The 23,491-nt window shown below is 39.1% G+C and overlaps 1 protein-coding gene across 21 annotated transcripts in view; it reads left to right on the top strand.

Annotated features, from left to right (window-relative positions):
• Positions 1-6,259: 6,259 nt before the first annotated feature.
• Positions 6,260-23,491, top strand: part of LCORL (ligand dependent nuclear receptor corepressor like) — a 186,734-nt gene continuing 169,502 nt past the window's right edge. For 16 of the 21 annotated variants that reach the window (XR_010116184.1, XM_055246387.2, XM_055246402.2 and 13 more), the window contains exon 1: positions 6,260-7,838. Coding sequence is in view for 15 of the 21 variants with exons in the window: in XM_055246387.2 (XP_055102362.1) it covers positions 7,685-7,838 (154 nt within the window). In the remaining 6 variants the exon portion in view is untranslated. The remainder of the gene's footprint in view (positions 7,839-23,491) is intronic. The other 5 variants (XM_055246391.2, XM_063619423.1, XM_063619426.1 and 2 more) reach the window with 4 other exon arrangements.

Here is a 23,491-nt window from a genome sequence, read left to right as displayed (position 1 = left end):
TTCATTTCAATTCAACAAAAGTCTCTTTGACACCAACTAGGTGTAGAATGCAAGTATACAGAGGTGGTGAATACCAGGCTCTGACTTCACAGTCTACAAGGTTATAGAGAGAAACAATAAGAAATAGTCACAAATAATTATAATACATGGAAAAATACGGTAAGACTCATAAGAAAAATAAAGTGTTCTAAGAGCACAGAAAGTAGTAATAATCACCACTCAGTTGAGAAGTGTTCTTTATGGGAGTAGAATAGCATGGAATGTCAGATGGGGACAGCAAAAACCCCAGTTTGGCTGAATGATAGTTTAAATATTGAGAGACCATAATTTTGTGTGCTACTGAAAATGTCACTATCTATCTTCCCCCGAAGATGGTGACATTATCAGTAGCCACTCCTGAAAATCAGAAAAAAATCCAGCTTCCTCAATTTCTGATTCCTTAATAGGCAGCTTTTCACCTTCTTTCTTGTTCTCTGGTGAAAAGCAGTAGTTAAATTTGGAAAGACAAAGATTCAAATTCTAGTTTCATCAGCAACTAGCTAGATGATGCTAACTTATTTAATTTATTTAACATCTCTAAGTCAATTTATATTTCTTTCTCTCTGATATGGGGATAATAATAATGAGAGTACTTAATTGCATAAGATTATGGTAAAAGGTAAATGAATTAATAATGTGTATAAATGCCAAACAACGGATAGCTCTTATTATAGGAAAAAGAGTCAACATTAGGAATCAAGAAATTGATCTTTAGTTTGGGTGTGCTACTAATAAGCCGTGTGACCTACATAAATTGCTTATCCTCTCTGGGCCCGGTTTCCCTATGGGCAAAATTAGGGGGTTGACCTAGATGATCTATATACCCTCTAAACTCTGATAGTCTAAGTACTATAGATGACATTTTTATTTTACTTTGATACTGAACTGTGCAATTGGATTAAATTGGATAAAATTGCCTTCATTGAGCCTTTAATACATTGAAATTTTATTAAAAGGCTGAAAATGAAAGTGACAATAATGCGTTAGGCCAGGGAAGTGATTTCAAGTGGACACAGAAAGAGTAGTGATAGATCAGGTCCTATTATCATGTCTGGATGCAAGAGAAAGTAGATGGTAAATGGTATTAAATTCAGGTGCCAAGCTCAAAGGTGTATGATTTTATGTAAAAAAAAAAAAAATCAGAAAACATACTCACACTAATTTTGGTATTAATTATCCTCACAGTTTAGGGCCTGAGTTGTCCTAATATAGTAAAACTTAGGTCCAACTATATGATATTTACTATAAAGACAGTAACAGGATGTAATAGTAATATTTTTAAAGTATCCAGTGATTGAACTCAACAAAGAAAGTAAAGAACAAAAATCTGAGATGCCACCCTGATATGAGTGACAGAATTGGACCAGCTATCATGCCCATTATTATGTATACTAAGGATAGTCTTAGAATAGGAAAAAAGGAGACATTCTAATCTAAGAAATGAAGTACATTATCACTATATTTCTGTTTCTTCAATCATTATTCCTGTTGTAAAATTTTATCTTTGTTCCTACAAAATGTAGAAAAAGGTGTTGATAGTATTTGGAAATGCATCAAGAAGACAAAATCATCATATATTTTAGATATCTCTAACTATTTAACTGCAGTATTGAAAATAAATACATTAACATGTATGTATTTCACTAATTATGTCTTTAGAGTCTGTACTTCCATAAGGAAGAAGACTAGTGAGAAATCTTTGACTCATGAGCCTGGATGAATCTAAGATGTTTGCATGAAGTTTAGTATAATATGACTATGTAGGTAATTAGAAATTTTCTGGAAGGGAAATTTGTTTTATGTCCTAAATAACTGGTTCATCAAATTTTTCTCTGATGTTTTAATCTTAGATCAGTGAACTGTATTACAGGTCAGAACCAAAGGAAATACAGTAAAATGTGATTCTTTACAAGACAGATATAACTTAAAATATAGTTTCTCAGCATTATAAGGCATTGTACAGTTAATTAAGGTATCTAGTAGTTATGCTTTACAACTGTAAATATCTAATGCATACAAAATTGTTTAGATTTTATTAAATTATAAAATATATTGTTTTTTGGTACATACGGATAATACAGAATTAAGTATTTTACAATCCTACTAGTATATTGGATTGTTTATATTTGTTACAAAATATAAGAATAGCTTTCATTTTGGGTTAATATCTCAAAAATATGACTCTAGTCATACCCCTCTGTAATTTTGTATTTCTCTATCGTGGAAATATATTTCAAACTACTCCAGTGTATTAGTATTTGTTATATCATGTCCTCCTAAAAAGCACCCTAGCTTGCAATTGACTAACTGGTAAATAAATTAATAAACTATTATTTGGCCCTGCAATTTATATGTCTTGGTACTGTCTAAGAACTCTGTAGATGTGCTCATCAGTTTTAGGTGGATAATAGTGAACTTGGATAGTTATTTATGGTAGTTTGATTAAAGTGATGACTCAGATTTGTTCACACCTTTCTGAATCCATGCCATTTGTTAGTGTTCGTATATTCAGACTTTGGGCTTGGCCATGAGATTTGCTTTGGCCAACAGGATAGTAGCAAGCAGAACATGATGCAAGCTGACTTGAAAAGCACTTCTGCATTAGTACTTATCATTATGTTGTGCTTCACATGCTGCCACTACATAAATTATTTGCTCTAGCTAGCCTCTAGATGGTAAGAGACACATGACTCAGTCATTCTCATTATCGCAGCAAACTGGGAGCCAAACTACACACCAGAGTGAGGCCATTCTAAATCATGCAGCTTCCAGGACTAGCAATCTCAGGTAAGATGTGCAGAGCTTCACCTGATCAGCAGAACAGACCACCTGACCTGCAGACTTGTGAATATTATCTAGTGGTTGTTCTTTATGCAACTACCCTATGGATTGGCTTGCTGCGCAGCAATAAATAACTGGTACAACATATATAGGAAGTAGATAGTAGAACAAAATTATTTTTCCAAAGAACATTAACATTTCATATCATATACCTGTTGTTATACAAAAATCCTTTGTGAGTAACTGGATTTTCAGTGTAGGAGACAATTTTTGATATTACCCTCTTTTTTTTTTTTTTTTTTTTTTTTTTTTTTTAAGACGGGGTTTCGCTCTTGTTGCCCAGGCTGGAGTGCAATGGCACGGTCTTGGCTCACTGCAACCTCCACCTCTCTGGTTCAAGTGATTCTCTCATCTTAGCCTCCTAAGTAGCTGGGATTACAGGTGCCCACCACCAGGCCCAGCTAATTTTTGTATTTTTAGTAGAGACAGGGTTTCACCATGTTGGCCAGGCTGGTCTCGAACTCCTGACCTCAGGTGATCAATCCACCTCGGCCTCCCAAAGTTCTGGGGTTACAGGCGTGAGCCACTGCTCCTGGCTGGTAAGACCCTCTTTTTATACTTGAACTTATAGATAAACATGTATCAAACCAATAAATAAATATTAGACACCATGTTAGTGCCTGGCCCAGCACTTGATACTTAGAATGTAATGGTTAATCAATTAGACTCTTATTTTTATGTTCATTGGGTAATTATAAGACATCCTGTGGAAACTTCTTTGCTCTTCAAAGTGACGCTGAATTCGACAGTTAACTCCATTTGTGTATTTCAATATTTCTGGTCTTAATCTTTATCTTCTCCCAGAAATTCTAGATATGTGATATTCATTAGTTCTGTTTATATCTTTAGTTCTTCTTTTGGAGAATAGAGTAACCTTGCACTTCCCCAAATGTGGTAGACTACAAAAGTGGCCACAAATTATTTATTTCCCTCTGTCCAAATCCCTTTGCAATGTGACTTGCAGATCCTTCTATTTAGAGGTAGAATCTATTTCCCCATATTGACTCCGGGCTTGGCCATGTGACTTGCTTTAGCCATTGAAACCACAGCAAATGTGACTCGAACCGAGATTTGAAAAGTGTTTGTGCATGGGGGCTTCTTCTCTTGCAGCACTTTGGATCCCTCTGACTGCCACTATGTGAATAAGCTAGGGCTAGGGCTGGCCTCTTGATGATACTTGGCCTCATTGCTCTGTGTTCCCAGCTGACAGTCAGTGAATCCTCAGAAACAGAGCTGCCTTGCTGACAGACAGCTGACCACAAACACCTGAGTGAGTCCAGTAGAGGCCAACAGAAATGTCCAGCTGAGCCTAGCACAAAGTTTCATTCCACAGAATTATGAGCTAAATGAATAGTTGGTGTTTTAAGGTATTAAGTTGTGGGGTGGTTTGCCCTGCCCTCAAAGCGATCTAATATGTAACTCCTTAAAAGTCAGGCATGACCATAAAATTTGCTTCATCTACTGAAATGTGTCACTTCTGGTAGAAGCCTTTAAGAGTTGGACTGTGATTTAGCATCATCTTTCTCGTCATGGTGACTGGGGAGCTTCCAAATGGCATAGCCCTGGAAGCCTCAGTCCCGGGATGGACATGAGGCTTATAGGGCTCATGTTCTTTCCACCCTTTTCCACACTGACCTTTGGAAGACAGTATACTATGAAATAAACTTTTGTATTAACCTTTGTATTAAATCGCTGAGGATTTGAGTTTACTGGATTTTGGGTTTGTTACTGGAGCAGAACATAGCACATTCTAACTAATATATAAATTGGCACCCAGAAGGAGGTACAGTTATAACAGAAAAATCTAAAATATGTGGCTTTAACTTAGAGGCTTAGTGGGTGGTAGCAAGGAAATTGTCAGAGGCTGGGAAGTTGGAGATGCTAACTGTCGTAAAATATTTGCTGAAACGGTTCATGTGTGTCTCCCATTTTTCTCCTTTCTAAACAGGAATGTTTACCATATGCTGTGGTTTGAATTTGTCCACAAAAAAGCACATGTTGGAAACATAAACTCCAAGCAACAGTGTTGGGAAATGTGGCCTAATGAGAAGTGATAGGCTATGAGGGCAGAGTGAATGGATTAATGCCATTATCAAGGGAGTGGATTCTTTATAGCAGGAGTGAGTTCATTCTAAAAGGATGAGTTTGGCCCCCTTTTACTCACTTGCCTTCTCTTTGCCTTTCCACTATGGGGCCATGTAACAAGAAGGCCCTTGTTAGATGCCAGCACCTTGATCTTGGACTTTCTAGGCCCCAGAACTGTGAGCAATAAATGTCTGCTCTTCATATAAATTACCAAGTCAGTGGTATTCCATTACAGCAGCACAAAATAGACTAAGACACCATGCCTATTTAGTCCCTATTCCATCACTCTGTGTGTGTGTGTGTGTGTGTGTGAGAGAGAGAGAGAGAGAGAGAGAGAGAGAGAGAGAAGAGAGATCACGAGTGAGAGAGATCGGGGGAGGATACCTTATCTTTTTAGTTGTCTATAACAAGAGAAGCTTTATCCAGTTCTAGTATGGAGACTACCAACCATCACCCAGAGATGCCAGACTTTGAGATTAATGCCTTTACTGAACAGAACTTTAGGATTGTCTCACTTTGTGATAGGAGCAAATCTATTTTGTAGTGTAAAGAAAGTGAACTGTAAAATGGTGACTAGAAGGATAGATCACAGTAATCCTTGATACTATTTACCAATAAATTCTGGTTATCTTCTTTTTGCTCATATAATAGCATCACACTTCCCTGCTCCCTTTAAGATAGATATGCCCGTATAATTCGCTTTGGTCAATGAAATGTGAGAACTGACTTGTATCACTTTTAGGAAGAACCAGTTTGCCATTCTTCATCTTCCTTTTGCCTATCACCCAAGGGGGGACGTTGCAGAGATTCCAGCTTCCTTAAGGATCCAGTTGCTTAGTGAGACCACATGGAATGAAGCCCCCTCCTCCTGCCACCCAGAGATGAACATGTAGATAATCAGGAAATAGTTTTTTGTTGTTGTTTTAAGCCACTAAGATTCTTGGATCATTTATTGCTGCACCATAATTTTTCCCATCCTAACTAATGTATATTACTATAAAAGTGATCAGGAAAACTGCAAAGGCTGATCATCGTGGCAATTATGAGTGGAAGTGGTTAACTAAAACCATCCACTGACAATTCCAGAATCACCTTCACTAGCGATTTCACCTGCACTCCAATTGTGACTGTTCTAGAAAAGGTGATTATGCGCTCAAACTTTATTATTTTTAACTTACGAAGATGTAAAATTACATCTTCACTACTGAAGTCATAATGAGCAAAGAAATACTTTCTCATAGGAAGAAAAAGAAAGAAGGTGGATAAGGATAAGCTACAAAACAGGGAAGGTGGTACTGAACTCAGAATTTATGAGATTTCCAAAAAGAATTAAACATGTTTCCCACAGACTTGTGAATAAATTTCCAGAAATACATAGTACTTCTTAGCAAACGTTGGGTGGCTTAGCTTTGGCTTGATAAACTGCACGTATACGGAAACAAACGCACAATCCCTCTGGTGCAAAAGTAAAAACTGTGACTGGAGTCTGTATTTAAACGTTAAGATTCTTCTCTCGCTCTCTCTGAAGAAGTTATTTTCTCTAGCACGGCGTAGAATTCATTCCATTAACATTTGGAAAGTGCTTAATCCCGTGTCATGCACTGTACTAGGGTCTAGTGAGTGACAGATGTCATGGTACAGAGATCTCAGTGGGTCGCTGCCTTCCAGGAGCTTATAAAGAAAATTTTCCTTCTGCAGTTTTCAGCCGGCTACACCCAGTCCCCTGCAAGTAATTTTCAGTGAAAAAAAACCCGCATCTTTTTCCTAGTCCTTGCAAATATTCTTGCTTTCCGAGATCTCTTCGCCTTGAATACCGAAGTCACTCGGGGATCTCTCTGGACGTTTGGCAGTTATTCCAGATGTAGCCGAATGACCGGCTTGCCCTTTCCCTGCGGAGTGACAGGAAGACAGCAACCCCGGAAAGTTTCCAGCACTTAAAACACAAAGCGCAGCCTGAACCCACAAGGGCCGACAACTCTTGCGGCTTCCACCAACCTTCTATCGCGGAGCCTAAGGAAGCTAAAGCAGTCGGGTCAGACCCGGTCACCCGGGCAGCGCATGGTCTCGGGCGCAGGGAGCGACAGGCTCAGTCCCCCAGCGGCGCGGCGCAGCGCAGAGAAGTTGCAGGCCAGCCTGCAAACCTAAGTGCTGGGGGGGCAAAACAAAAAAACAACAACAACAACAAAAAAAACACAAAAACACCCGATCCTTTCTTCTGGACTACAATGACCGACAAGCAACGCGCCACGGCGCCAAGTTCGGCTTCGGGATCCTGGCGAAATGGAGCCTGGGAAGTGAAGTCTCCGGACTGTCGGAGTCCCGTAGTGAAGGCAGAAAGTAGGCGTTGCTAGTCCGCTCCACTAGCACGCCGGTTCCTGGCTGGGCTCCGGGTCTCTCGGCTCCCGCTCAGGGTTTTCGCGGGCGGCGGGAGCGATATGGCTCGCCTGAGTAAACTCCAGCGGGAGGGGGAGGAGGGTAGTGGGTGGAGAGGCGGGGTCAGCGGAAGCGGCAGGTTGCTTCCTTCTCCTCTGGCTCCCTCCCCGCCTCTCCCTGAGGGAGCGGTGGGAGGGGGAGGGCAGGGCAGAGGGAAGGTAGTGACACGTGTCAATCAACCCCCCTCCGGGGGGCGCGCGCTCCGGGGCTCGCGCCGAGGGCTCGCGCCCCTGCCTCGTGCCTGCGCTGCTCGTATGTAAATGAGGGCGCGTGACGCGGGACGCAGATGGACAAGGGAAGAGAGAGAATGGCCGCTGCTGCCGCCGCTGCTGCCGCCGCCGCCGCCGCCGCTCAGTGCCGGAGCCCTCGGTGCGCGGCGGAGAGGAGAGGATTCCGGCGGGAACTCGACTCTTGGCGCCACCGCCTCATGCACTGTGTAGGTAAGAGAGACGCGGGCCGGGGCCCCGGGCTCCGCGCGGAGACCGCTGTCGCAACCCGAGGAGTTTGTGGCTGAGGGGTTTAGTTGAATCTCCCGTTCGGGTTAGTTCGGTGGGGGAGCGAGATGGGAGCGGCGCGGCGGCCCCGGCGCTCGCCTTTTGTCTTGCGGGCTGCTGGCCCGGCGCGGTCCGCCCTCTTTCGCCTTCCTAGCTCTTGGGCTTCCCGGGAACTGTTAGTTGGGACCCGCTTGCAGAGCCCCCAAGGAAGCCGCCCGCTCGCGCTCTCCCCGAAACTCCTCGGCGCCCGTCGCTGCCCGCCGTCGCCCGCCGTCCACCCTGACAGGAGGGAGGAAGCGGCCCGGTGGGTCGGCGCCCTGGCGGAGGGGAGCCGGCGGGCAGGGCGGCCGAAGGAAGGCGGGCTGGTCCGCGCCCCCGCCGAGCGCACACACACCCCCTTCTCGCCGCCCGGGGCCGGGTGAGCAGACGCGGCCAGTTCCCGGGGACCTGGACCTGGAGACCCACGGGCGCTCGCAGGGCGGGAGCCGCGGATGGGCCGGCGGGGGGCGAGGGGCGGCGGGGGCGTCGCCCGAGGGGCGGGGGGCGCCCAACTCTGCCCTCTCGCGCTCGGCTGCGGCGCTGTGTGTACCCCTTTAAGAAGGAGCCGCTTGAGCGCTGACGGTTGGGATTTGAAGTTCTTCCTCCCTCTTTGGAAGTCTGGACGGATGGGGGGTGTTGCCACGGCAACGACACCCTCCCCCCCTTCTGCTTGCGGACGCCCCGAAGACTCTGGTCCTCTTTCACTGTCATGTGATGGACTCTTCCTTACACACACGCACACACACACACACACACACACGCACGCATCGCCCTCCCCACCTCCCATCCCCATTCAACTGCAATTCCCTCTTTTTGGTTGGATCTGATTCGTTTTGCTTCAAACTTCTGGGCTTGGGGCTCTCACCCTGTGGATTGTTTAGGGTGACAGGAATGGTGGGACTCCCTACCCTGCTGCAGTCGCGTTTTTTTTTTTTTTTTCCTTTTTTTGCCTAAGTGAGACGAATGCATAGAGCTGTTATCCAGCAGGTTGGTTTAGTGGGCTTAGAGGGGCGAACACGGATTATGGAATGGGGCGCATTGTGGGTGTTTGTTTTGGAAGGGGGTTATGGGTGGGAGTGTAGGGGAAGAGGTAGAAAGGAAGGTTGTATTGTGTAAGCAGTGGATAGTGGCAGCAGCTTGCTCTACTGGCGAGTGAATCTTGGCATTTGGAGTTGGGGAGTAACCCTAGTGTCTTAAGAAAACAACTCTCTTACCTTGTTTCCATCTGCTCTGGCACCACCTCGCACCCCCGACCCCGCCTCCCATGTGTTTGGTTAACGTCTTAAGATCTTTTTTTCACTAGTAGAAAAGAGATCGTATTAGGTTAAACTTAATACAATTTCAATTCAGAAATGTGTACCGCAGAACGCGTTAAATATAGGAAAATGTACGAGAAAGGAAGGTTACTTTAGGGGGCATTTAAGTGATGTTTAAGTAATTTACTGCTTTTGTTTTGCCCTTACGAAAAATGTATTTTGGTCTTCTGTAAGGAAAGATGATGAGAAATAGCTTTAGTCAAGTATTCATAGGTGATTTTAGTTTATGAAGTGTAAAAAAAAAAAAAAACCTCTAGGTATTCTTTATATAAATTGTTTAAAAAACTAAATATTGTTGTTTGTGCTTCTTGAATACAAAATGGACTGTTTTTGATAATTGCTTATGTAAAGATCTCTTCTGGAAACCAATTTAGAAATTACTGAGCTCATTTAGGTAGAATTAGGTAGGATGACAGCATTGCAACACTGGCTTATGATATTACTGTTAAGTTTTGCCAAGGCACAAAGTGATTTGAGGATGTCTTTTTATGTTTTGGAATATTTTGGTTGGTTTTTTTTTTTTTCTGATCTTCTTGCTTATTTAGATACATTAAGTATAGCTTTGCATCATAAAAATATATAGGCTTGAAAAATAGTCAAACTTTAAATGAAACACAGTTCATTGGATTTGATGGAAAAGGGAACTAGAATATCTTTTTGCCTTACCTACTTGTATATTCAAGTAAAATTGGAAGACGTTGAAAGTTAATACTGTATTACACTTTTAATGCAATATGTGAAAAGAAATTTTGTCCCTGGCTTCTAACTATATTTGAGAATTGTTTCCCACAGTCCCCATCCTCATTAAGCCCTATTAAAACCTGTCTCATATTTTTTGTTACTTATTTATTTATTTATTTATTTATTGAGATGGAGTCTCACTCTGTCGCCCAGGCTGGAGTGTTAGTGGTGCGATCTCAGCTCACTGCAACCTCCGCCTCCTGGATTCAAGCGTTTCTCCTGCCTGAGCCTCCCGAATGAATAGTTGGGATTACAGGTGCCCGCCACCACGCCCAGCTAATTTTAGTATTTTTAGTAGAGACTAGGTTTCGCCATGCTGGCCAGGCTGGTCTCGAACCCCATTGTTATTTTAAAATAAACAATAACATCCATTTAAACAGAGTATACACTTGTTGATTGGGCTTTTTTAGCATCTTAGGTGTTAAGCACTAATTTATAGTGCTTTCATCCCATTGGGATGAAATGGAGTTTGGATATTTACCTTTTGCTATTAATGTGCCTTACATTCATTACTTTATAAACATAATAAAGCCATATTTTTTTCCCTTTGCATGTGTATACATGTGTGAATATATATGTGTACACATATGTGTATATTCAGTATATATATAAAATATTCGGTGCTCTCATTGCTTACAATCATTTTTATAAAATAATATCTTTTTTGCCTTTTGGGAAAGGAAATGATCCAAACATCTTAATTTTAAGTGAGATATGGAATTGTAGGCAGCGTCTCAGGGTTGTACAGCAAATTAGTATTGAGTCCCTAGTGAGATTTTGAATCTCAGTTCTTAGCCTAACTTTTTAATCTGATTCATTTTATAACTCATATAATATTCTAATTTTATAGAGAAGAAAGTTGTTTCAGTTGTCATGACTGCTTGTAGTTAGCCACAAAGGTAAACGTTGAACTCTTAATATGGAATGAGATGTTTACCTTCCTCTAATTGTGGCATTCATCTCTTTATGTTAGATTTTTAACTACTGTTCTGGTTCATTCCACACAGTTTTCTTTTCATTGAAGAGTTGTCTTACAACCTTTTGTCCCAATTAATATCTCTATTTACATTGTGGTACTTTTTATGATTTGACTGTTTTTCTATAATTATCGTATACTGTACTGTGTTATAGTTTTCAGTAGCTCGTGACACAAATGTTCGAGTGCTTATTGGATATGGTAAACAGTATCCTAGTACTATGATATTGAGAAATAACAAATACAGTCCTGGATCTTATGAAATGTATAATTAGCATTTGATAAGTCATACAATTTAAAACAGGTCTGGAATAAAAGAAATACACCTGTACATTTTTAAACATCATCAGGACTTGTATAGTCCATTAGGATATCTGATGTGGGAGACTGGCCAATATTTAAAAATTTTGTATTTTGATGTAATTTCAATCTTAAAAGTTGGAAGAATAGAACTCCTGTGTACCTACATTTGTTGTTTTACATTTTGCTGTGTTTATCACTCTTTATACTGATCTCTCTATATTTTTTCAGAACAATTTGAGAGTAATTCAGAGACATCAATCTCTTTACCCCTAAATTCTTCAGTGTATATTTTTAAAAAACAAGGATACTGTCTTACCTAATTATAGTGAGGTTATTAAAACCAGAAGATTTAATGCTGATGTACTGTTATCTAATTTATAGTCCATATTCAAATTATATCTGTTTATCTATTTTTTCTGTTAGCTTTTTTTCCTCTTATTCTGAGATCCACTTCAGGATCATGCATTACATTTGGTAATTATGTCTCCTTAGTCTCTTTTAATCGGGAACACTTTGTCAACCTTACTATTTCTTGACCTTGACATTTTTAAAAGTACAGGGCAGCTATTTTGTAGAATGTCCCTCAATTTGAATTTATCTGTTGCTTTCTCGTGATTACATTGGTTATGCATTTTGGCAGGAATACCACTTAAGAGATGTTCTGCCCTTCTTAGTACATCATATCTTGAGATTCATGATGTTGGTGTGTACCAGTGTTGGTGATGTTAGCTTTGAAAATTTTGTTAAGCTGGTATTCCTCATATGTATCCCTGAAAGTTATTATTTATCTCATTGTAACTAATATGCAATTTGTGGAAAAATAATTTTGGGGAGCAGTATATTTACATAGTATAATCAAAATTTCACCCACAAGTTTTAGTATCAATTGATGATTATCTGACTTCATTCCTTCTATAATTATTAGTTGACATTCTGACATAAGGTAATCTTTCCCATCTCCATTATTTATTCTGTTCTTTTTATCTGTATGAACTCATGGATTTTTAATTTTATTCAGTGGTTAAATCCATTGCTGTCATTATTTTGGTTCACAGATTGTCCCAGGTTTGGCCAATGGGTGTCTCATCAAGCTGGTTCCAGTGTTATTTCTGCAAAAACAAGATATTCCAGGTTAATTTTGTATTTTGTCTGTCCAAGCTGTGGCATGAGCTCCTTTTCCAAATTTACCTCCATTCTTTTCAGTGGAAAATAGACTTAGATACCAAAATCTAAGCAGTAGGTTTTAGGACTGTTTTTAAACCTGATTTTTATAATACAGAAGCTGATAATCATTGTAACCATTTTGTCTAAGGGCACAGCAGCAAAACAGAATGACAAAGATTGGTTTAGAATCATTCTGTAAACTCTAGTATCTTTCCTACATAACAGTGTTGTCCAGTAGAAATATAATGGAAGTGAAACATGTAAATTTAAATCTTCTAATAACCACATTTTAAAAGCATATTTATCCTAATGTGTTAAATATATTATCATTTTAACACTAATCCATATAGAAATTATTGAGTTAGTTTATATTTTTCAAAAATATTAAGTCTTCAAAATCAGGTATTTTACATTGATAGCACATCCCAATTTGGACTAGACACATTTTAGGTACCTTAATAGTCACATGTAGCAAATGGCTATCACTTTGCATAGTTCAGTTCTATACAGTAGTTGCTCCAGCCAACTCTTGATTACCATGATACCACTTAATTAAAGCCTGTTAATAATCACCAAACCTATTTATTTTGCTTAATTTATTTTTCCTCAAATCTTTTATTTTGGTAGTATAAAACAGCAAATAAACATAAAGATTCTAGAGCTAGACTACTTGTGTTTGAATCCTATTGTTACCACTTAGCAGTGTGGACAAGTAGCTTAACCTGTCTATACTTTAGTTTCTTAATCTGTAAATTGGAGATAATCAGGTTGTTTGCTAATTTTGTGTTAATATATGTTGATATGTGTTAATATATGTTGATATGTCATATAGAAAGCATTCCCTAAGTGTTTGCTAGTATTACGATTGGTTTACACAGGTTATTGGCAGCTTTGAACTCTTAATGTTTTTGTCAATAGATTCTTTCTAGTAGGAATCCTGATGAACAGTGAAAAGATCATGGAACATGTTAAAGAAAAGAGAGTAAGGGCTTGAATGGTCTGTATTCTAGACTATTCTAGAGCCACAGAATTATAGTTTTAGAATCACAGGGTATCACTTAGTCTAATCCTGGCTTTTTATGTATGATACCAGGAAGGCCTTTGATACTGAAAGGAATCTTTTGGCTATGTGGTAACTGAATACAATAAATTATTTTTAGCTCATTTAAAAAATTTATACTAGATCATCTTGAAGTTACTTTTTGTCAGTGTCTACTCTCTATTTTACTTTTTCTGTTAATCAACTTGTTGCTACTTTCTGGATGCTTCTTGTCTCCTGCTCCTTTATCTTACCACTAACTTCTCCCTCATCTTGTCACTGTTGCCATGTAAACCCCATAAGAGTAGATTTACTTAGAAATCTGGATTGATGGGACTGGTATGGATGGGTCTGCTAGCCAAAAGACTTTGTTTATACAGCTGTTTTTTTCAAGCACTGTCAAATGTTTTCTGTTTTAAAAGATGTAAATTGTGGCACCATCTAATAGTGTGCATTGGACAAATGGAATCTGTGATGCTGATGAGCAGTTGGATGGTTAAGACATATATCAAGTCTTTCTGTAAAATAGGCATATTGATGAATTTTGCATGCAAATTTTGAAGTTCTCTGTACTCTTGGATCTTTTTATATTTGAAAGAGTAAAATTCTGCCATCTTTGGAACCAAGCAGTATGTAATTTTGTATTTTGTAAATGTTAGATATGGGCTACAGACTGGTCTTAACCAGTCTTTTTTGTGTGATACCCTCTTTGTGCACATACTACATCCCTTGTTTGGCTACATAGGTGCGCTGCTTCCTGATTGGCCGTGCGCATGATAAATTGCTCTTATATGTCCTCTACATTCCTCTCATTTGTCTGACTTCCAACCCTGGTCTTTAATTCCTCTGCCATAGTGCAGTCTTGGGAGGAGCAACAAAGATATATAGATTTTTGGTTATGTTATGTAACTTTTTATTCCTCATTAGTTAAATCTCATCTTTCAATGGTAATAATCTACATTTTTGGTGGGAAGTTTCTTTTCTTTTTAGTAGTATTCCTTCCTTTTGGTATATATGACTAGCATTCATGGCTGATAGATAACAGAGCACCAAGGACATAGGTCCAAAATTTTAAGGACCTGCCTAACTGTATAGAGTTCATAGTTAAGAGCTGAATCTATAATCAAGTAATCTTTGCAAGACTTTATTCACAATGCAATCTAGATAAGAGAATGTGAATGAGGGGCCCAGACCAGCCTACTGCTACCAGTAGAAAACTGATTAACAAAATAATGCCATCTTTGTATTTGAAGAATACCACTTTGTTCTTAATTAAAGCAAAATAAAAATTTTGTTTTGAGAATTTTTGTGTTTGATAGAAAACAAAACTTAAAATGAGGAATTGTCTGTATCTCATCTCCTTTCCTTTCATATAGTTTCCCCATAATTGGCAGCAACCCTATCCTGCTTGCTACATTTGTGCCTTACTTTTCTTCTTTTTTTACCTTAATCTGTTGCCAAGCTATTATTACCTTCTTTACAGTATCTCATGGATTCAATTTTTTTTTTTTTATGCAGTAAGCATTAGGACAGATCCAGATAAGATTCTGGTTTATATCAGTGTCTGCATTGCCTGTCTTTCAGTCTGACTTACAACCAATAGTAAATCATTGTTTAAAGTAGCTGCTTTGATTTCATAGTTTACAAAGCTGTAGTATCTCCCATTTGTCTTTTTTTCATGAAATAAAAGCTGCCAGCCATGTTTGTCTAGTTGGTCATAGTTTACCAGCCTGCTGCTTCAGTTTGTCTAGTTTCCTCTTTAGACAGCTCAATCTTTTACATAGGCTTTTGTCCTTTTTTATCCACATTGCCCCAAATTCTTGAGTATCTTTTTAGTTATATCTTCTACCCTGCATCCTCAGTCGCCTTTTAAATTAAATTGCAGGCCGGGCATGGTGGCCCATCCCTGTAATCCCAGTAGTTTGGGAGACTGAGGCAGGCGGATCACTTGAGCCCAGGAGTTGGAGACTAGCCTTGCCAACATGACACAACCCCATCTCTACTAAAAATACAAAAATTAGCTGGGCATGGTGGCACATTCCTGTAATCCCAGCTACTCGGGAGGCTGAGGCACGAGAATCGCTTGAACCCAGGAGGCGGAGGTTGCAGTGCATGAGATCATGCCACTGTATTCCAGCCTAGGTGACCGACCGAGACTCAGAAAAAAAAAAAAAAATTCAACTGCAACCTAGAGTCTTTTCTAAAGTATTTATTGAAAAGCAAATTTAAGAGCTTTCTCCATTAATTCAAATTGGCCAATTCTTTTCTGACCAGTATGTGCAAAGTGTGCATATAGGAAGTAATTTTGTCCAGTAGTCTTCATGTTTAAATTATAAACTGTTTAGGGACAGTAACTAATAAGTCCTCACAAGTGGTAGAAAGGACTTAATGGAAATAACCCAGTTTCTTCTTAGCCCCTATCATTGTAACATTAGGCACAAATCATTCCACTTTTTACAGATGGAAATCTATGAAACTGGGATAATATCTGTCCTCAAATGTTTGCCATTTTTATTCTTATGAAAGATGCTATAATATTTATGTAGTAGTAGTATCTGGGCTGAAGGTATAAATTAGAAAATTACCAGCATAAAGATGATATTTAAATCCACAGAAATATGAGATTACTTAGGAATAGGGGACAGTATATCTAGAGTATAACTTGAGTATATTAAAGATAGTTTAGATAGTATAACTAGTAGATGACTCAGTACCACACCTTAAGGAATCTTAGCCTTCCTTGGGCAGAAGAAGAGAAACCTCAAAGTAAGGTCACTGGCTGAATAGTAAAACCAGGAGGGAGTGGTATTACCAAATCCAAGAGGAGAGAGAAAAATATTACAATAAGGAGGGATTGTTACGTGTTGATGGGATGTCAAGTACCATGAAACAGGGAAGTGTACATTGTTTTTGGCTCTCGGTGACCTTGACTAGATAAATTTCAGTAGTGATGGAGATGGCAGCCATATTATAATAGGTTAGAAAGTAATTAAGTTATGTGCAAGTGGAGATAACATTTGTAGTAAACTACTAATTTAAGAGCTATATTTTGAGGAAGAACTGATAAATAGAGCAGTAATTGGAGACATCTGGGGTCTAGGGATGTTTGTTTTTTAGATAGGCATTACCATTTGCCATACTTAGTAAGATGGGGAATACTTTTCTGTATCAGTGATAACCATGATTCTTTTATATGTTAATGTCATTAAGCTGAGAGCTGATAGTAACAAAATACTGAGGCAAATATATTAGATAAAGAAATGGGATAGACTTGGTTTTAATCTCTTAATATGGATTCTACATTTATTTTTTTTCCCTTCAAAAAAGTTGCCTAATCAAGTTACTGAGATGTGGTATGTGTAACATTGGTGCATTACATTTTAAAAGAATGTTCTTTTCTACAATTAATTTACTGTTGTCAGTCATCAATTATCTTGAGTCCTACGTGTGACCATTGCTTGGGGGTATAATTTTATGTTTCTTCTTTACTGGATTCTGAACTAGAAATAGACTTCAGAATAAAAAATCAAAATATTAGCTTTTTAAAATTGTAAGGTTGCATTGAAGAACTTGGCTTGGAACTGAGGCCAAAATTAGACATTAGGTTGCCTTACTCCCTGACTCCCTGAATTGAACTTACCAGCCTATCAAAGACAGTACAGCTGGAGCTGCAGGCCTCTTAAAATACAAGGAAGCTGTACCCTAGTGAGTTTAGCATGCTTGTTGGTAGGAGTGAGCCAGGAGGCCTGGCCGTGAATAAAAAATGACTTTTAAAACATTAATCCATCCCACTAGGGACCAACTGTAAGGATGTTGCCAATATTATTCTTCCTTCTTTTGGGAGGACTGAATAAGTAGTAGAGAAAAGAGCCAAGTTTCTTCCAAAGTACTTCCCCCAAGAATGTGAAAAGTGTTTGTGGGAGTTCTATTTTATGGAAAAGACAGGAACTGTGGTGTGGTTCAAAAAGCTTACTGTTTACACAGGAATAGGATTTACCTTGCTTTTAAAGAGTTCACAATGATCAGGGATGTTAAATATTAGACTTGGTGTAATGTAATGAAAAGACAGAAGTGGGAACAATTAATTTTGACTTGAAGGATTCAAAATGACTAGGCTTCAAAACATTGAGCGAAAGCAAGGATTGGCAAACTTTTTCTCTAAAGGGCCAGACAGTAAATGTTTTAGGCTTTGTGGGCCATCTGGTCTCTAGTGCAGCTACTCACCTCCACTGTTGTAGTGCAAAAGAAAGACATAAATTAATAAGCATGGCTGTGTTTCAGTAACATTTATTTATAAAAATAGGTGGATTTGGCCTATAAACCATAGTTTGCTGATCTCTGGGATAAAGAATACAGCAGGAAAGTAGAGTGGAGGGAATGGGCAGAGATAGTATAAACAAATATACTTAAGTATAAATAATGATATATTCTGAAAATATTTAGCATTACAGTGCCTTTGGTTTATAGGGTAGCAGCAGAAAGTAGGACTGGAAGTATAAATTATGGCTTCTACAAGGAGGAAATTATAAGCCTTTGAAGTTTTTTTTTTTTTTTAAACGGGTAATAAGCATGATCAGATAAGTCAGCTTATTTTCATTTGGAACATCTGTTGTTGGTGCAGGTTTCGGGGCTTTTTGTTTGCAGTAGTTTTAAGAAGCTCAAATTAAAGCAGCCCTTTTAAATCAAAACTGGGAAAATGAGCAGTCTTCATTGACTTCAATGTATTAAGACATTCTGCTTGGGCTCTGAACAACTTGAGAAATAAAACAAGGAGAAAGATGGAAGCCAAAATAATCTTTCTGTTACCGATATAGGCCAGGTTAGAGGAATAGCTTGATGGGGGAGTCAGGTGGTCTGGCATAGGCTGACTTATCCATCCAGTCCTAGGCTCAGTAGAGAAGCAGAGCCGAATATGAATCTTTGGAGGTCTGTTCTCCTTTGAAAGCTCAACCCCAGGGGCAAGAGGAACAGAACTGAGCTCTTCCGCAAATCCAGAATCACAAATCGGATAATTCACTTTACTACCTAAGGGTAAAAAGAGGCTCAGGTTGTGCTTTTGATGCATCCTTCCTCATAGAAACCAGGAGCAAGGGAAAGGTATTATAACAATCATGGCTGTTAATTTTTGCAGGGTTGTATCTGGGGGTAAGTGTACTGGAAACAATACAACTGTTAATATCCTGAAAACAAGTCAAATTTACTTGTTCTGGATATTTTAAAAAATATGTTATGGCCAGGCCCGGTGGCTCACGTTTGTAATCCCAGCACTTTGGGAAGCTGAGACAGGCAGTCGTATGAGGTCAGGAGCTCAAGACCAGCCTGGCCAACATGGTGAAACCCTGTCTCTACTAAAAATACAAAAATTAGCCAGACGTGGTGGCAGGTGCCTGTAATCTCAGCTGCTTGGGAGGCTGAGGCAGGAGAATGGCTTGAACCTGGAAGGTGGAGGTTGCAGTGAGCCGAGATCGTGCCACTGCACTCCAGCCTGGGCAAGAGAGCAAGACTCCATCTGAAATATATATATACACACATACATACATATATACATACATATATATACACACAGACACACACACACATATATATGTATGCAACCATACACACATTTATGTATATTTTAGTGTTTGGAACAACTGTATTTTTTAAACTCAAAATAAAGTTAGTAGGGTTTTTTCTTCTTTTTAAATTAACTAGATTTTCCACAGGCCTGTGTAAGATACTTAAGTAAAATGCATGTTTGGTTAGAAAGAAACCCAGTGCTCTCTTCTGTATTATAATTTTCAATTAACTTTTTAAACTTAGAAGGAATTAGTATAAAAGAATAGAGCACTGTTTATGTGGAAAAAAAGCAGGTACTCTGACAAATAGATTATTGTTTTAATTAGCTTTGATTATAGGTGCTTACACAGTTTATTCACTGGTGTCTCTTTTTTTAAAATATAATTAATTGTTCTTCAATGTCTTCTTCCTCCTCCCTTTCTGAACAGCTCAGTACTAAAACATCAAATGGGAGAAAACAAGGGTAGGTATCCACACTGGGTGGGGTGCGTGGGAGGCAGAGCCACATCGTCATTTAAGAGGAGTGGGATCTCGGAACCTGATGGGGTGAGGAGAGTGTCCATGGGGGTTGATGGAATGAAGGGTAAGTAGCACCTCTCCATTGGAAGGCATGCTAAGGCAGGGTATTGGAGCCCAAGCAGGGTGATACGGTATCTGTGAAGGAGAGTGGCCTGGTATGGGGGAAGGTCAGCTGGTCCCAGCAAGGAGGACATCCACTTGGGGTGGGATGTCACCCTGCATGAGCTCTCAGGGCCCCAGTAGATAGCAGGGGGTAGGGAGTGACCCATGTAGGATTGCAGCCTGGTGGAGGTATATTGAGGCTCAAGTGAGATGAGGAGGGAGTCCATACATAGAGGTATCTGAGTCCAAGGTGTTAGAGCCTGAGGGTAAAGGGAGGAAGGCCTCTCAGTGGAGGCTCGGTACAATATGGGATTTCATAGCCTGAGCAGGGTAGGGAGGATATTCTTGTAGGAGGGATGCCAGGCATGAGGAATAGGGACCTGAACAGGGTGCGGAGATTATATACACGGGGTAGGGATTTTGGGGCCAAGAGAGGTGAGGAGGGTGTCCGTGTAGGGAAAGGGACAGCTACAGTGGAAGATTGGTTACATACCTGGAGATTGATCACATAAATCAGTATTAAGAATAATGGGAGCCAGGCTTCTCATTGTCTGAGAAGGGAGTTACTAATATGAAAGTAGGGAAAACTAGAATGCTGTCTGTGGTGTTGGATAGGAAATGAAGTACTTGTGCGAACTCATGGTTTTCATCATATATAGATATAGAAATATATGTGTATGTATACATACACGTGCCCTATACTGGTCATTGAGAAGGGGCTTAGGAGCAGTGGCACTACGGTAGCAGTGAGCATAATGTATTACCGTTAATTTCCTGATTTTAATGGTTGTTTTTGTGAGAGAATTGGGAAATACTAAGAATTCAAGAGTGGTGGGTCATTATGTAGACATTTACTCTCAAATGGTTGGGAAGATAAAAGTCTTCCTTACTATACTTAAAACTTTTTTTTTAAGTTAAAGATTGTTAAAACATAAAAGTATTTAAAAACAGTGTCATTAGTCTACGTATGTTCTTGTAAATTAATCACTTTCAGCCCTAACTACCATAGTTAGTAATATACATGTTGTCTTACAGATTTTCCAGCACCAAGAATTGCCCCTTGAAATAATGATAGATAATGTTTATTGAGTGCTTACCATGTGTTAGGCAGATTCTAAGTTTTTATATGTATTATCACATATAATTTTCCATATGAAATAGTACAATTTTTATCTTCATTTTACAAATGAGAAAATTCAGGCTTAGAGAGGCTAAGTGACTTGCCCAAGTCTTTCTGCCTAGCAAATACAAAAGTAGAATTCACATCCAGTCTTAACCACTATACCAGGTCAAACCTCATTTAAAAATTAGCAAGTCTCATCCTTTCTGGTCAGATTGTTACATCTAAAACTTTAGTAGTGCTGTTTTCATTTTATTTTAGAACTTGAGTTTCAGGGGTGGGAAAAAGTATTCTGGGTTTAGGCCTCCTCAGCCTTTTATTCCTGTCCTGGAGTGAGAGAGAACAGGGACTTGTGTATTTGAATGCATGGTGTCAGAGATAAGGATTCCCCTGTGATGAGTTAATCAGAGAAAATATCCACTAATTTTTTTCTTGCTTTTACAGCTGGGAATGGATGATGATGAGAACATGGAGTTAGTGGGCAAGGCTTTTCCATAGCACAGACTTGCAGTGTTAAGTTTTAGTTTGGATATAAAGTTACCTTCTATCCTAATTCTAAGAATGATGAGCAATACCTTTCCATCTCTTTTGAACTTTCCCCAAGAATGGCAGATGAATTAATAGGATATAGCTAATTGTTTCATTTTAACCTTCCTTTCCTTGTACTTATCTGTGCCAATTTAGGGTATGGAAAAGTAGTTTCTTGGTAAAATCCTGTATGTTTTTTTTACATACTACTCTTTTGGCATCAGCCCAATGATTACTTTTTTCTTCTTTGCTTTCTTAACCTTTTAGTATTTGTGTTCTGGCATAGCACATAAATAGAATAGAATTTGCCTATGAGTACATATTAGCTTGCTTGTCTAACTTTTCACTCTTAACAGTCTGAGCCCACAGATCCTTTCATCCTCTGTCAGAGTGAGTTTCTGCTGACCTCATTCCTCAGACCCATTCTAAAATTGCCCCCTTTATTTTATATAAAGAATAATAGTATTTTCAGTGTTGAAAGAAGCATGGCCATCTGCTAAAATTCTTTTGCTTAGATTTTCTTCCTCATAATTTTTTTCAGTAATTATTTATGGACAGGGCAGTGTACTAGGAGACTCAGGTGAATTAGATTGTCTTCATGAAGCACAATCTCCTGGGGAAAACAAGGCTCTCTGACTACAGAATATGATAAATGCAATAATAGAAGCATATACAGTATTAAATTTGTAGCATAAAGGAGGGGAATGGTGAGATTTCCTTATATGAGTCCATGAACAATCATAAGATGATTGTGGGAAATGAGAAAAGATAGTTTAATTGAATCATGAAGAAACATGTAAGCAGGATATAGTAGTAATTATTTTAAATTATTTTACTGTGGATTAGGCATTAAGTGCTTATACTTAGAATTTATTTGGTTTCCATAACTGTCTTATAAGACAGGAACTATATTTTTTATCCTACTTTACAGAGAAGGAAATTAACTCACACTATAGGTGGAGAAAAACCATTGAAGAATTTTAAGCATGGGAGTGATATAGTTTAATTTGTGGTTTTATAAGATTACTCTGCTAGTATGGAGAATATAACAGGCAAATCAGGAGATGTCAAGATAGACCAAGCAAGTTTTGAGGGTCTGAAATAAGAGTAGTAGTGGAAACAGAGAAGAGGGGGAGACTATTACAAGAGGAGTTACAATAAACAGATTTTAATTGTTGATTAGATATGGCCATACAGAAAAAAGGAGAAAGAACAGAGGATCATTTCCAAGCTTCTGCTTAGGAGGTCTAACTGGATTATGGGACCACTATCCAGAGTAGGATATAGAGCATTGTATTTTCATATAATATATAATAATAATATATGTGATATGGTTTGGCTGTGTCCCCACCCAAATCTCATCTTGAATTGTAACTCCTACAATTCCCACATATCATGGGAGGAAACTGGTGGGAGGTAATTGAATTATGGGGAATGGGTCTTTCCTGTGCTGTTCTTGTGATAGTGAGTGAGTCTCACGAGATCCGATGGTTTTAAAAAGGGGACTTTCCCTGCACAAGCTCTCTTCTCTTGTCTGCCACCATCTGAGATGTGCCTTTCACCTTCCACTATGACTGAGGCTTCCCCAGCCATGTGGAACTGTAAATCCTATAAACCTCTTTCTTTTGTAAATTACCCAGTCTTGGGTGTGTCTTTATCAGCAGTGTGAAAATGGACTAATACAGTAAATTGGTAACAGTAGAGTGGGGTGCTGCTGAAAAAATACCTGAAAATGTGGAAGTGACTTTGGAACTGGGTACCAGGCAGAGGTTGAATAGTTTGGAGGGCTTAGAAGAAGACAGGAAAATGTGGGAAAATTTGGAACTTCTTAGAGATTTGTTGAATGGCTTTGACAAAAATGCTGATAGTGTTATGAACAATAAGATCCAAGCTGAAGTGGTCTCAGATGGGGATGAAGAACTTGTTGGGAACTAGAGCAAAGGTGACTCTTTATGTTTTAGCAAACAGACTGGCAGCATTTTGCCCCTGCTATACAGATTTGTGGAACTTTGAACTTGACAGAGATGATTTAGGGTATCTGGCAGAAGAAATTTCTAAGCAGCAAAGCATTCAAGAGGTGACTTAGGTGCCGTTAAAGGCATTTGGTTTGAAAAGGGAAACAGCATAAAAGTTTGGAAATTTTGCAGTCTGGCAATGTGAAAAAAAGAAAGTTCCATTTTCTGAGGTGAAATT

This window comes from Symphalangus syndactylus, chromosome 16 (assembly GCF_028878055.3).
Source record: "Symphalangus syndactylus isolate Jambi chromosome 16, NHGRI_mSymSyn1-v2.1_pri, whole genome shotgun sequence".
Classification (NCBI taxonomy): Eukaryota; Metazoa; Chordata; class Mammalia; order Primates; family Hylobatidae; genus Symphalangus; species Symphalangus syndactylus.
The sequence above is the reverse complement of the archived record's forward strand: the minus strand, read 5'-3'. Positions and strand labels throughout refer to the sequence as shown.